Source organism: Cydia strobilella, chromosome 3, assembly GCF_947568885.1.
Source record: "Cydia strobilella chromosome 3, ilCydStro3.1, whole genome shotgun sequence".
Lineage (NCBI taxonomy): Eukaryota > Metazoa > Arthropoda > Insecta > Lepidoptera > Tortricidae > Cydia > Cydia strobilella.
The window spans coordinates 7,686,715-7,703,247 of NC_086043.1; the positions used below are offsets into that span (position 1 = coordinate 7,686,715).

The 16,533-nt window shown below is 35.8% G+C and overlaps 1 protein-coding gene across 1 annotated transcript in view; it reads right to left on the bottom strand.

The window, feature by feature from the left end:
* Positions 1-16,533, bottom strand: part of LOC134755808 (neuronal acetylcholine receptor subunit alpha-10-like) — a 48,128-nt gene that overhangs the window by 16,582 nt on the left and 15,013 nt on the right. Inside the window, exons 4-6 of the mRNA XM_063692416.1 lie at positions 4,806-5,022; positions 2,848-2,982; positions 2,120-2,198 (exon numbers count right to left, since the gene is read on the bottom strand). Coding sequence (XP_063548486.1) covers positions 2,120-2,198; positions 2,848-2,982; positions 4,806-5,022 — 431 coding nt within the window. The remainder of the gene's footprint in view (positions 1-2,119; positions 2,199-2,847; positions 2,983-4,805; positions 5,023-16,533) is intronic.

The window sequence follows — 16,533 nt, forward strand, 5'->3', positions numbered from 1 at the left end:
AGTGTTAAGATGAACAGCCAGAGTTATTCTGGATTATCTCCTTGGCTCCCTGTTGTTTACACTACATTTATGCTTCAAAGGGCAGTGAGCCCTTAAACGGCACTCTCTCACTAAAGGCAGAGATCCGGAACTAATAATGATATACATACGCATCAACGCTCTGTAGGACAATATAATTTACTTAATGCCGATATTTGGGGACCGATATTACGTGTGTGCTGAGTAAGATAAACATTCATGCTTATTTTTACCAGTTATTGTAGGTTGTTATCTTTATTACATAGCCATTGGACCGAGTAAAAGTAAAATTCTTTGAAATATACTAACGTTACCAGGCCCTTACAGGTTTACACCTGTGTTAACAACATTAAAAAGTTTTGTTATAAATTTACGATGTTAACTATGGAAAATCTCTTCTGAACCAACCACCGCTACAAATGATATCGTGTTCTGTAGGGCTAAGATGGTCGGCTCTTTATCATTTGTCACCATGCCTGTCACGTTCTAACAAATATGTAAGTGCGAAACTGACGCATGGCATGACAGGTGTTAAAAATGCGACCATGATACCGCTGCTGGTATTATTTTTCCATCGAGATCTTTTCTTTTATATACAGTCCGCGGTGCTGCCAACCCGGAACCAAATTCAGATTTAACAACTTGTTACGGTCTTCAACAGGTTTTGATACGACCTTCCGACTTCATTTCGCATGCACCAATCAGCGTGAGCGATCTTCAAGGTCGTATTAATATAAGATCAAAACCGTAACAAGTTCCTAAATATGAATCAGACTCCCGATTTCGTGTTCCAATGTTCAACCAATAAATAATATAAATATAGCTTCCGAATTTCAGTTCATAAGTATACAGGTGTGTCGAATGACAAAGCATTTTTTATCATATCCGATGAAAATAAATCATTAGTGACATAGAAAATCCCTCAAGTGATAAAGACGTGACAGCAAAAGAGATAAATGATCCGCTTTTAGGCCGCATCCTATCTACTCGTAATGTTGGGAATAATGTTATGCAATTCCTTTTTAGTGATTAGACCTTTTAGGAGCCTTGTCTTGAAGTACGACAAAAGAGGTCATAAACTTTCAGCGGTATCTATTCTGCTTACATAGCTTACTTGATCTTAGTATCTAATCCAAATATTTCTTGAGTTAATAAAATTTACTTTATATTATATTATAGCCATTTATTTCCGATCCTTGGGTACAAGTTACAACGGTTATTAAATTGATAGTATCATTTATTTGTAAACTACAAAATGTCCCGCAGTTCGGTGTGCCTTTTGGCATAGGACTTCTCCCATCTTCTTCACTGTACTCTGTCCTCTGCAACTCTGGACCAGTAAGGCCCCAAGGTTAAGTGGATATTTTTGGTGCTTGACTTTGTGTAATCACAAAGTCAAGCACCGTATACAATTCACAGTCAGTAGGTTGAATAATTGAAAGTTTATCAAATTAATTTCAATGATATGCTTATTACTTGAGCGTGACAAATATAAGATGGGTAATGAGATAGTGTACTTGTTTTTGTTTTTAGGCAACAATATCGAATCGAATTCGTATAAATATGTGACACGAGAGTTAAGTATAAATTTAAGTACCTACTTAACTACTTATTTCCGAAAACTTCGATATGTAAGTTCTATGAAAAGAGAAATCGTGAAATACTCTGGTCAAAATAATTTTGGATCCTAGTACCTAGTATTTGAGAACTTCATAAATATTGATTTTATTCTATTCTCAGTATGTAGTATAAGCAGCAAAAGTGCATACCCAATTTATGAATGGAATTCATTGCTCGCAAGAGACGCAAGTAGTTAAATATAAAATCAATATGTCCATATTATATTATCGTTGTCTAAGTAAGCCCCCCTATTATAAAATAAACTAAGGTCAACTTGTGTAAGAATGTCCTATACCTATAATAATTATTTATTTACTTAAACACCAACTCAAAGCTTTTATTCGTTATATAATAATGTGTTAAACATCACATCACACAACTCCTAATATTTTTTCTAATTCATAGGACATTAAAAAAATTTAACAATATTTAATACGAGTGGGGACTTAAAATAGGAGTAACATAGATAAATTCAACTCGCCTGTAGGATATATTTAGAGTGACCACGGAGAGAGACGCTGAGAACGATACTAGACACGTACTAACTCCGTAATACAGACCTGAGAACAAATAAAGTCCATTAGAACTTGTGACTTTTTTATTGACATCAAGTGTTTGTGGATTCCGTTAGATCCACTGTATCACGAGTTGCAAGTTTATTTTAGTACAAAAGTATACTACATACTTAGTTCAGTACATATTAGTTTAGTTACTGACTTACCTCAAGCTTATTAAAAGTTTTAACTACTTCAGACTTACAAGTATATTTGCATTGATTTTATTACGCAAATATTTATAGAAAAAGTAAATGTCGAAAAGTCATTTTCTTTCGAATTAATCTTCAAGGGTCCTAGCCAAGATGACAAACGCCAACCTAAACGTACATTATTTAAGAGGAAAGGGGACGGCCGGTACTCCATACAAACGTAGTCCCCATTTTCCTCTTCTTTCTGGTTTGACTGTTTTCGATTTTTTGATGATTGTAGAAATTAGGAGCGAAAAACAGATTTCCTAATTTTTTTTAGATGCTCCTAACTTTTACAATAATTAGAAAAAAATCAACGTAGGGCCATAGCTCTGGTTAATATACAACAACTTGTGTTAAAATATTTTCAATAATGTTAATATCCAGAGAAAAATGAGGAGTACGTTTGTATGAAAAGGCGATTTCGCAACGATTTGCCACTTGGTTAGGCCTCCATTACTTACTAATAAGTGGAGTCTTCTCTGTTGGTGGCAAGGTGTCCCTGATGGTCATAAGAAACACCGTCATGGAAAGTAGTGCACTGATCCCCAAGGTCACCTTCTCGCCAGACTCCGACGGCACGTAGAACACCAGAAGAGCTGCCAGTAAATAAACTAGTTAGTTTTATTAAGGCTAAAAGATCTTATGCTAGTTTAATGATCGCCACTGTTTGTCAATTAACACTTATTTATACCTTTAAAGCGTAGAACCATCACGTTGCTCCGTCTCTCTAAAGCACTTTCAAACTGACACAAAACATCGAAGCTAACACAATATAAATGTGTCATAAATACGTTGCATAATAAGCCTGATGTTTGAAAGTAACTTGGGTGCATCGGTCGAAACTACCCCGGGTACAGAAAATTGTTTATAAAAAATGCAAATCGACACAAATCATCTACGGAAATGATAATGTGACTTTTCGTCGATCAGTCGTCTCGGTAAATATTTTTCAATTGGCTTTTGTCCGAGGATTGTACTGAAGCAAAATGCGTAGATATACATACAACATACGATATGCTTCTTTCTGGCACGAACTGACAGATGTGACACGCATCTCGGTTTAGTGAAAATTCTGTAGTAATAGTATCAAAATTGTGGGTATATGTTACAACAATATTCATAACATTCGGAAACGGAAAAGGCGAATCCAAACGTAAGTAACTTCTGTACAGAAAATAGAACATTTTATTTAGCAGGTGCAAAACAAAAACTATTGAACCAATATAATATAATTTATTCATAACAGAAAGTTTTCAAGATATGTAAGTACCTTCACAGATTGACAGGATACCTTTGCCCGCTTCACCTCACCCCAGCCAATACACCAAAACTTTTGTTTACCGAACGATTTGTTTCAATGCCACTCGTATACCTTTCCGGTAAATTCCACTTTCGCAAAAGTAAATTGTAGCAATCCAAGTATGAATACGTTTGAATTATGGATCGGGATCTTGTAAACTGACTCAATTTGAAGTCATAAATCGGCGGATGATTTTACCAACGTTAGCTTGGATCGGGTTTAAAATATACCTTTACCTATTATGGAAGCAAGTTTAAAAGGCTTACGATTCAGACTAGACGGATTAGTTATTCTTTGACTGTACTACGGTAATAAGTTAGCAAGTTCTTTAACGTAAGGGATTTTATCTTTAAGTATTTATTTAAAATTTGTACTTGCGAATTTTATTTAACCTCTGTAGGTACAAACTTATGCTCTCATAATACATAACGTTCGATTTGTCTGCATAGAAAAACCTGCAAAGACGTATGTTCTGTATTTTAAATTACAATTAATTACAGTTAATTTCCTATTCCGAACTGCCGCACCGCAATAATATGTTAAAATATGTTTTAAATCCATCGCTGATATGTCACCAATGCTTTTCAGAAAACGGCATCTAGATTTGTTTCGGAGATAATTTGGAACATTTATTCGTATGCACAAACACAGCCTCTCGCGCTAAACACATAGGTACCTGTAGATATGATTTATATTTTTTCTTGAGTAGAATAAAGTCTAAGAAGAATGAAAACGTACGCTTCATGTAGGCATAAAACTGTCGACCCTAAAATTTCAACTGTCTGGTTATTAACAGAACCCCCAACAATGCGTATTTCTTTTACTAACTACCTAAGTATAAGTACCTACCCTGATCTAAAACTGCGACCATCTCAACAGTGGGTCAGAGTTGACTGACCAAACTGTTGGACTACAATCGTATGGTTTTCCATTCACGTATCTGTTTACGATTACTAAACAACCAAACTATAATTAGTGATACCTACTCAGAATTAGAAAAGAGAAGTATAAATATACATTTACTACCTATACAGTTTTTTTGCATGATTTAGCTACAAACGTTCCAGCATGCAAATATTAATAATGTCTTTTATATTAGTAAAATCAATTATAACTTACCGATCCCATTAATAAGCAAGCATGGAAGAATGAGGTTGAACACATAGAACATGGGTCTTCTCCGCAACTTGATGATGTACGTGATGTCAGGGTAGGGCTCCACGCAACAGGAGTAATACTTCATGTGCTTATTAGCCTCGAAGCTCACTAGGTCGAACTCCCCATTCGTCTGGTAGTTCGTTGTGTCACCTTCGTCGAATTGTTTTATTAAGTCCAGCTGTTAAAAAAATATTGATGTCAGAAATTGTGTAAAATAGGAACACCTTACGCAAAAAGGCCTATATCAACGAGAATTTCACAACAAAACGTTCCTTGAAAAAGTATGTTGGATGTTTGGTCCTTATCACACCGCTGGTACCTATGCGAAACCATCATTCACAATGTGGTGCAAACTACATATCCGGATTTAATACATTAATTGACAACGAATGTTGATAATGATCATGTTGAACATAGGTTCCGGCTCGGTAGCCCATTTTTAATTCGATTCCAATCACATGGTTCACAACCATTGAGACACTTTTGCGATCAATTGCTTCTGTATGAATGTTTACAAAAAAGTATGTATGTCAATATTATGTCATGTAAATCAAGTTATATCTCAGAGATGTTGCTTAGGTATTTATACCAATTCAAATATGGCTCAACGACAAGTAATCTAGCTCTTAAATGAGGTTTAGTACGGATTGCGATAGCTTATCCTATAATCGAAACGGATTTGTGTAACTACTAAATGCCAAGTTAAGGTTAAGTTAAGTTAAGTTAAGCCCAGAAATGAATTATTTACTTAGTTTCAGTTTAAGTATTTTTGGGCCAACTGTATCATACATAACCATCGTCATCATCTTATAATATGCTTTCTGCTGCTGGGTACTAAGCCTCTCTTGTCATTGCATAAAAAGGGTTTTTTGGGTCCTATCTGGGACTACTTTATAAACACAATTAATTTCTTCGCAGATGTTTCCTCGAGAGTTTTCAAACACAAAGCAAACTATAAACTGAAATAGATAATATATATATCCGGCACGGATCAGCTTCTACCTAACTATATTCTTACACAGTACCTAAAAAGTCAGGGCAAGTTAGTTTTAAAGTGAGAATTCTGATTTAAAAGTCAGATGGCAGCGCTGAGAAGTTTTAAAATCTGGAGAATATTTACACCTGAATATTTTATGGGCCATAATCCTTTTAGTACAGTATTTTAGTAGGCAATACCTATTTATAAGAACATGCTTTTGCGTGTAAAGGATTAAATTAAAAAGGGTATAAGGATTGGTTAGGCTAAAAGTATTTTACCTTGATATTGTACTGTAGTAGCTGTAATGTAAAAGCTTTAGTTAGTATAAATCCTTTTTCGATAGTAGGATGGAAAGCAAAATGTGAGATACCTACTAGTGAGACGTACCAGCAAATCGGCTTATAGACGGCATTGATGTTGTGAAAGCTAACATTTAGTGGAAATAGATGTAACATTCTAAGTGATATCGAAATCCTAATCCTCTTAAGAAAGTCTAGAAATGTGATTCATAATAGATATTTTATTTTTACAATGTTAAGGGCCGAGACAAACGGACTGCAACCCGACTGAAATTTATGGGAACTGCAAGCCCGCCAACTGCAACGTCAGCGTTCAGTTCCTATACAAGTTGCAGTCGGGTTGCAGTCCATCTGTACCGGCCCTAAGAGTCATACGAACCTAGCCGCCGCCATACACCGCACCGCTTTCTATCACCGCACGGCTCGCTGTCGGCAGGGTCCTCACACCCTAGAACCTAAATGGTCGCATACTGTGTGGTTTAAGAGGAATTTCCTCCCGCGGACGCTTCGACTGTGGAATGAGCTCCGTGCCGCGGTTTTCCCGAGGGGCTACAGTATGGAGTTCTACAAAAAAGGTGTGTACAGGTTTTTTCTCAAAAATGGTCGGCAAAGTCGACGTTGCCGGTTAAAAAGTAGGTCGCGAAGTGCGTTGTTTATGGTCAGTCAAAAATAATTAAAAAGTCTCGATTTCGGGACTGCAATGTTGCATACAAATTCCATTATTTGTCGAGTTCAAAACTTTTTAAAAGTTGAAGTGACCATATCAAATTAAGGCATAGGTCAATTAAACAGCCAAACAGATGATCAGTACTTATTATTATAATGTTGGTACCGCGATTATTTAGGTGTCTCAAATACGTTGGCGTATTTTCAACAGAAAAAACCACTTCTATTTTTAATTAAAAAAAAAAAAAACGGCGGCCAAGCAAATCTTATCAATTATTTCTGTGAAAATATATACATAAGAACGTTGCTTCTGTAAAATATTTCTATGATATTTGTATTTATTGCGCCATTTTTGAGAATAGCACTATATTTGACTCGGCTGGAAGGCTACTTGCTGGCTTCGGATTCAATTAAACGGACTCCCAAGGTCGTCCGTTTAAAACGAATCCTCAGCCAGCAAGTAGCTACGTCCGAGCCTCGACAATAATGTACTATTAAAGGGTCGGCAACGCGCATGTAATATCTCTAGTGTTGCAGGCGCCCATAGGCTACAGTGACTTCTTACCATCAGGCGGGCCGTATGCTTGTTTGTCACCGACGTGGTATAAAAAAACAATTGAAAGAACGTTGTCATTTTAAAACTGCATTCTGGAATAATATAAAATTTGTCATGAACATTCAAGTAACATATACAATGTTGTCTGCTTTCGTGACTAGAAATTGTAATACAAATAAATTTGAGCTTGTAGAAGTTTTACGTACAAAACTTCTACGTTTTGGGGACAAGTTCGTATGCCTCTTAATAAAATTAATTTTTGAAGATTTCGGAAACATCTAAAATGTGTTTAAATACTGATTGAAGACAATAATAATTAACATGACGTGTGAACATTAAAAATAATACCTGGTGATAATATAATTAAGGAAATTACGCTTTAAACCACGTATATGATATTAGGCTTCAGTGTCACATCCCTTTTGAGCTTAATTAAAGATCACTCGAATTCCACGCGGGTTACTGGTTTACCCTTTGAAGTAAATAAATATGAATGTCAGAGTTTCCATCTGTTAAACACACATCGCACCGTCTGAGTGAGCAAAAATTAAAAAATAATAATTTGAAAAGTGTCGCACAAAATTACTATGCCTAACGTTAATTTGGTATTTGATAATTCACCGAATGTAAAATTGCTAGAGGCCTATTTGAAAGTTAAAAAGGTTACTTAATTTTGATACCTATTGTTTTGACATTTTACTCGCAGTGCAGGTTATAAGAGGCACAGCACTAAGTACGAGCGAGGTGCACAGCGAGTAATATCAAAACTACTTGAGATTTTCAAAGTGCGAATAAATCTCTAGCACTTCACTACTTTTCATTTCAATAAATATAGTTCTTTTTTTTTATCTACGCCGTTAAGCGGCTAATAAGCGTTATGCTATAAACGTTATGGAGCTTTATTATATGTCTACCTACGCAAGTATTTATATGCTTGCGCTGTGCAGCTATTACAACAGTTTTTTGGCAAATATTTAAATACGGCTCAACATAAAATGTTGAAAAATAATGGAATAGATGAAAAGTTTTTGTTACTTAATGGTATCAGTCGACCTTATTTTGAGGATCAAATGTCTGTATGGGACCCATTGCATTAAATTAATACAAAAGTCAGATATGCAGTCAAAGTCTGACAATCGTACTCTAATAAAACAGCAAGTGATCGTGACGTCACAATTACTAAGCACGAGTGAGGAGCCGTTTTAAAGTATATAAAACAAGACACTTGAGATTTTAAAGGTGAAATATATCGTTTAAGTATATAGTTGCTGTATAATCTATTTTTTATAAAATGTAAGAAATCGAATGGTACTTTTTTCCTTTTTAAAACTAAAAAAAACTTAAATTTCTAAACTTTGATCTTCTTTTTCTTGGTCTTGCATTTTTTATTGATTCCGTTTATTTCTTAGTGTCCAATTTATTGTGATAAATTGCTCCTTTTCTATCTATATAACTAGAGTTATAAAACTCATCATCCCTACTGTAATTACTAAGTATTATGAAGTCTTATAACCTCTTGATTTACCTACTCATGTTTTTGGACCTCCGAATCAAAAGTATTGTATTTTTCAATCATATTTTTATTTTTAAAAACCTTATGAATGGTGTGCCACAATTTGGTGTTTTCCAAAAAATACATTCTAGTCGTGTCGCTTAAATTGTTTTATATCAACCCAAGAAAAAAACCCTTACATAAAGAAAACCGACTTTAAAAATAATAAAACATGTCCCTTTTATATGCGCTAGCAACATATTTTTGAAGTCGGTGCCAAACCTAATAGTTGCTAGCCAAAATCAAGAAACTATAAAGATCCGTTTTTGCTATTTTGACTATGGAACTCCAATATAATTCATGTGGAATTAACATTTGGTCCAGCGATTACGATTGACTTTTTAGCGCCGAAGTTAAATTTCATTAAAAAACCGGTCAAGTGCGTGTCGGATCAGACATGATATGCTTAATTCCGTATTCATAATTTCATATACAATACAAAAAGCCGTACACGCAAAAGGGCATTTTTTCCAAAAGGTCATATTTAAAACATTTTTCATGGGAAGTATTTAATAAGCTTTATTTTATGTTTATTTATTTATTTATAGGCCCGATTCTAAACCAAGGAGGCACAATATTTTTAGGAACGATTGCTTCCATACATACACTAAAAATAAAAATGAAAATTTATTAATAACGTTAGGTTACAGTGAGAGTTTTGAATGATTGCGTCGAAATATCGGGAGTTCATAATCAATACAAAAGGTAATCACGGTCTATATCCCGGTCAATATACTCGTAAGTCTAACGTTAGGTTACAGGTCAAAATTATATAAAATTAGAAATACCATTGTAGTAATAGTATATACTTAAAAGTATATTACACTTATTTGTACTTATGTTATGAATCGCTTTTAAAATGTTAATGTTATGTTTAAAGACCTTTCGAATGATGTGGCACACGTTGGGGTAGAACACGCTCTAGGGTAGATCAGTAAGGTGGTTCGACTAGGTTACCCAAAGCTTAAACCCCGCTAGATGGCGTCACTTTCGCAAATTTTCAGGTTTTATTTTTTTGTGGAATAGTGTTGGTATCTGTATACTTAAAAGTATGTTTAGCGCACTTTTTACATAAATATTGAACTATTATAATAAACATTGAATACTTCATTAGTGTAAAAAACACTTTTAAAGTCGACAGAGTGTTTCTGTCATGCTATTTCCTACTATTACTCACACATGCAAACAGTGTTTCCGTGATTGCTTGTAGTAGACAATTTCATGCAGTGTTAGTATGCTGCAATAGCGTTGCGGTATGTTCGTGGAAATACGTGCAAGAGGATTCGGGTTCGAGACTGGTACGTCAGGGGTACTTTTTTTTGTCCTTTTTGTGTTATCTTATGTTTCTTATACCTTTTATTCTTAGAATTCTTGTCCGATTCCGATATAACCGAAATATATTTCAGTGATATCGGAAACGGCTCTAACGATTTCGATGAAATTTGCTGTAAGGGGTTCGATCTAGCTAGGTCTTATCTCTGGGAAAACGAGCATTTTTGAGTTTTACTTATGTTTTCTTTTCCTCCCAGATATTCAGTATTATTAATAAATTAGTTTATAACGTTTTATAAAAATATGTGACGTTTTGAACTAAAAGGTACCACATTGTCGGTTGTCGATTAGGTTGATTTCATTTTGAAGCTTTATGGAAATATGACAACAATAAGTAGGTACCCGTTTGGTTGAAAACGCCACATATATAGGTATTGAAAACCTGACTTTCACAAATCTCACCTTTTTGGGTTCTTCCAACTCAGAAAGGATGGAGAATACTGACGATTCTTAGTAGCACTAGCCCAAGGAAGTCCAGGTTTGTAAGTGTCAGGTATCAGTTTTTTTTTAAAGCGCTAAATATAGTTCTACAAGTAAAGCAATCCCTTACTGCCCAGCCTCTATAGTATTTTTCAAACTGGAAGGGTACGATGATAGATTTCATCTCCATACAATTTATAACCTAATAATGCCAAATGTTGCAAAATTATATTGAATTGAGATCTATCATCGTACCCTTGTAGTTTGAAATAGTTATTTACGATACAAGTGCGGAAAAGAGAAAATTCGAAACGAGTGGCGACAGATTAAAACACGACCGCAGAGTGTTTTAAATTGACACGAGTTGCGAATTACCTATTCGCACGTGTATCGTACAACGTTTTACAGTACATATGGCCCTTTAAACTTTCGACATATGCATGAAAAGTGCTCTTTACGCACTAGGGCGAGAAAGTTGCACCATATGTACTGTAAAATACTTTTTAGTACATATGGTGCTACATATACGTTACCGCCCTAGTGCGGTAATTAGTACAATACGTGCATATGTCGAAAATGTAAAGGGCCATAATTATGTACTGTAAAACGTTGTACAATACACGTGCGAAAAGGTAATTCGCAACTCGTGTCGATTAAAACACTTCCTTCGGTCGTGTTTCAATTTATCGCCACTCGTTGCCAATTTCCTACTTTTCGCACTTGTATCGTATAAAGTAGTAATTGTAAAATAAAATTAAAACTTTTTTTATATTTATTTTTTTGGATTCAAGTAGGTACAGTGAGTAACAATATTGCATGGCCTTCTAATTATAACTATTATAGAAAACGGGATATTGATCATGTTTATTTATATTATTTATTTCTCGATATTTTGGCCGGTCTTGCAAGACCAGTCGTTGTGGAGATCCCTGGGGAGGTCTATGTCCAGCAGTGGATGTCTTGTTGGTGTAGATGGATTCACACAACAAATGAAATAACATTTTTTCATATTTGTTATCCGTAGTTGTCCCTGTACCTGAAAGAAAAATAATATCATGATAGCACAAAATCTCTAATGTTATAGGAAGAAAGATGAAGCAACAATATGGATTCTAATAAAGTTATCATTTACTTACGTAGTAATAATTGTGTTTTTCATTCATAGACAAAATTCCATAATTTTCATCCCCAGGAAATGTTTTATTTTACTTTATTGCAGTGAGGATGTCCTGATTTTTTCTGGCTAATGAAGGAAAACATTTTATTTCCAAGAATGCCTCTTCATTTTGCACAATACCTAAAAAAACCTAGAGTTAGTGACACATTGACTATTCGGCAACCAAAACAGTAATAATTACATTATATAGGTATTGTTCACTGCTTATATCTACCATTACGGAAGAAGTGAGAATTATTTTCTAAAAAGATCGGCACGAGAAAATTACAATGTACAATGAAGGAATGAAACTGTACCTACCTTACGAAACTTCACCATCATGAATTCCGCTTCAATTGAGTCTGAATTTTTCTGGATTTTCGCGGACCAGAACACCGATGATTTTTGTAACTTGATTTAGACGTTGCTACATATATTATTATACTCTTTGCGTTGCTATCATTTTCAATTTATACAAACAAATTGATGTCACAATAAACATGACCCTATGTGTCAGTGTCAACACTGTCAAATAAAAATGCACTAAACATGACGGCACTGCAAATCCTGCCAGGTCGGCCAGGCAACGTCGCCAACGTCATAGAGTGGCAACGCCGCACGCAACGTATTTGTACACGACATTTGTGACACACACATACGTAAAATTGATGAAAAAATTACGTTGATTTATGTATGATTTCTGTATGAAACAAAGTTTTTCTATTAATTTACCGCAAACGAATATTCGAAAGTAGATAAATGAGCAAATATTTGTGTAGTAATAGTGTGTAGTGCCTTAATTAAAGCAGATTGAATTTTGTATGAAAATCGAACCACCTTAATTGTATTTTTTAGGGTTCCGTACCCAAAGGGTAAAAACGGGAGCCTATTACTAAGACTTCGCTGTCCGTCTGTCCGTCTGTCTGTCTGTCTGTCACCAGGCTGTATCTCATGAACCGTGATAGCTAGACAGTTGAAATTTTCACAGATGATGTATTTCTGTTGCCGCTATAACAACAAATACTAAAAACAGAATAATATAAATATTTAAATGGGGCTCCCTACAACAAACGTGATTGTTTTGCTGTTTTTTTTTTCGTAATGGTACGGAACCCTTCGTGCGCGAGTCCGTCTCGCACTTGGCCGGTTTTTTATTTATTTTATACTTTATTGCAACCATGGTATTCATTAATATACAATTGTTATAAAAAAAGTTACAGTATCTCATGGACCCTGATTAGGACATAGCAAATTACATATTTTAGCAACTGTATTTTACAATATTAACTAAATCTTAAATATAAATCTACAATTCGTTCTTACCCCCTATCCGAACGTTGATTTTTTTACTTTAAAAATGGCTACGACATACGAACAGACGGAGGGACGGATGGACGGACAGACTGACATGACGAAATTATAAAGGTTCCGGAGTTATGGCATTTTGGCTATGGAACCCTAAACACTCCCTAGCAATTAATTTAATCACCATACAAAATATGTTACGCAGTACCTAACCCTCAGACTAGGGTCACTGTTTATTTTCGGTGTAAAAATGAAAAAATGTTGTAATTTAAAAGGCAAACAGGCGGTCCATTGTATTCACAAGGACCTCTTTCGCCACAAAAAGCTGACGGGTAACAAAAACTTTCTATCTTATATTTTTGGCGGTAAACTCTCCTTTCACAGGCTCTTAATTTTTTATTAATCTTATTAAACCGACTAGTGTTTCGAGATATTGCTAAAGATAGAAATTCCCATAAATAAAAATAAAACTAAATTGTTTAAGAGGCTTATTTTTATACTTAAAACGCGCACACTGTCTACTTATATCGGAGTAAATGAGATAGCACTGTCGCATGTTACTAATAGCAAAGATAGATATAACTCCGTAATAGATGGATACAGTCTAAGGAAAAAACGTGCCTCGAAAATCAAGAAAATTTGATTCTCGTTCAGAGGGCGCTACTAGTTTTGGCCTACAGTCGTATAGATGGCGTTGACGGTTTCGATTGTTATTTAACAATTTTAACGCATATCATTGAAAGAACATGAGTCAAAATCATAAAAATAATTAATGCAAATAAAAAAATCATTTATCTATATTTAAATACATTCTATCGTATTTTTATAAATCTTCATTTTTAGTTTTAAAGTGTGTCGACAGATGGCAGTGAATTTACTGGGGTTACAAAATTTACTATGACAGTACCGCTCTAGTATAAGTTACTCTATGCTAATAGGCCTGGGCAAGGGAATAAGAAAACAATTGAAATAAAAACAAAATGTGGGACTTCCGGTTCGAACGCCATCTTGATAGTAGCCTCGTGATTAATTCCTTTGTTTTTTGCTCATTAATATTGTTTAAAGTGTAATATCGATAGTTCTATTATACAATAATCTAATGTGGTAGTGTGCAGTGAATGGAGAGTTAATCTCAAAGCGTGTTTAACCACCATTTTGGAGTCAACGGCCGGTAGTCCACGTGCTTCTCGTAAAATCTAGCTATCGGTTTTACGAGACAACTACAACAACCACCGAACAGCGTCGTGCTCTAAGAGCATTTATTTTGTTCCTACCCTTTTACGTGACATTGGCTACGGGCAACACCGCCCTCAAGTCCATCAAGAAAAGAAAAAAAAAAGAACAAAATGTGGATGATTTGTGTAATATTACTCGTTAACGGTTTAGGTATAAATGTTTTGAAATTGTGATTTTAATTGCAGTCCCATAAGTCAAAAAAACCGGCCAAGTGCGAGTCGGACTCGCGCACGAAGGGTTCCATACCATTACGGAAAAAAACCGCAAAAAAATCACGTTTGTTGTATGGGAGCCCCATTTAAATATTTATATTGTTCTGTTTTTAGTATTTGTTGTTATAGCGGCAACAGAAATACATCATCTGTGAAAATTTCAACTGTCTAGCTATCACGGTTCACGAGATACAGCCTGGTGACAGACAGACAGACAGACGGACAGCGGAGTCTTAGTAATAGGGTCCCGTTTTTACCCTTTGGGTACGGAACCCTAAAAATAAAGACATTTCAACTGTTTAATCGTGATTTTGATCGGAATATCACACGTAAAACCAAGGTGCAGCTAGTGCGCACGCTCGTTTCCTCCATTTTTCTGTATGCCTTTGAGAGACATAGAAATATAGAAAGCGCATTGATGCCTTTAAAATGTGGTGCTAGCGGAAAATGCTCGGCATATCTTGGACTGAACACCGGACCAATGTCAAAATACTGAAGGAGCTCGGAGTAACCACCAGGCTTTCAACCACGTGTCTCCGGAGAGTTCTTGATTTCTTCGGTCACATAGCCAGGAAGACTGGAGACAACCTAAACTAATGGTCACTGGTTCGGTGGAAGGAAAGGGAAGGGGCCGCAGTCCAACGCGGTGGTCCGACCAGGTTAGCAAATCGCTATCCATGTCCATGATGCCTTAGAAGTCGCAAGAGATCGAAATGCCTGGAAATCTGCTATCCGGAATCATTTGTTCCACGTAGGAGGTCACGACCCTCAGCACTGAGGAGAACGAAGCAAGGAGGAGGAGGAATCGTGATTTTATGACCAATCTTTGCAATCATTTTCTATCGAGCCGATTTAAGGCTTGGCCAAACACACGGCAAGACGCAACGCCGCGTCCGCGCCGCGTGGACGCAAGGGGCCGGGCCGGCGGGACGCAGTCTTTAATATATTATGAATATTAACATATTTTTTTCGTTTTACTAAATCAAATAGTTTTTCTTAAAAAACTGCTTAAGTAACATCAATTTCAAGGACATTGGGTGTTGAGTGTTGACAGCCCCTTAATCTTACACAAGTTTAATATTTCAACTGGTTTTCAGACCTGCTAGCATGAGTTGCGTTCTCGCGCGCGACTCCATACTCGTACATCTAGCGCGACTTCAAGTATGGACTCGCGCGCGAGAACGCAACTCATGCTAGACGGTCAGAGAGATTGTACACGTCCATTGCAAACAAGCATACGGCTATCCTGATGGTAAGCGGTCACCGTGACCTATGAATGCCTTCATGTGTGTTATATGCATTTTGCCGAGCCTTTAAAAAATGTTTACTCCTTTTTCGAAGACCCTTAAACCATTGTGATTCCCTTATTACTGCACTCTAGATGTAAATGTCGGTCTTGACTTTCGTTATGATCCGCCAGGTGGCTTTGTCTGGTGAAGTTTAGATTCGAAGCACGGTTACACGTCCGTGACACTACCTATAGGTACATTGCGCCTTTGATTACCTTGTTCGTATATAATATATATATTCTCGGTTCAAGGGCTCAACTCGGGTTACAAAATGTTCGTTTTGAAACTACATTTTCCGTTTCTTTTATTACTTGTATTAAGCTGTGAAAGTTTGCTTTTTGCTTGTAATTGGTCAGAATTAGTCGGGTTCGGAATTTTTGATTAGAAGTAGTTAAGTAAGTACCTCAAACTCTTCCGCACCAAGGTTTTTCGCGGTAAACTTTTACCGAATCTCAGCGGCTCAAGTTTTCTTACATCCATTCATCATTCGACTGACGCGTATACGTGTCATGGGCACGCTTGTCGGGTTCACATGCCAAAATTAATTTATGATTACAATGTTAATACGCTATTATTTTGCGTGATTCATGATCAAATTAATATACAAGAAATATAGAACAAACGTAATATATTATGCACACACAACACATCCGTACAGCTACCACCAGTTTGACACTGACATATTCG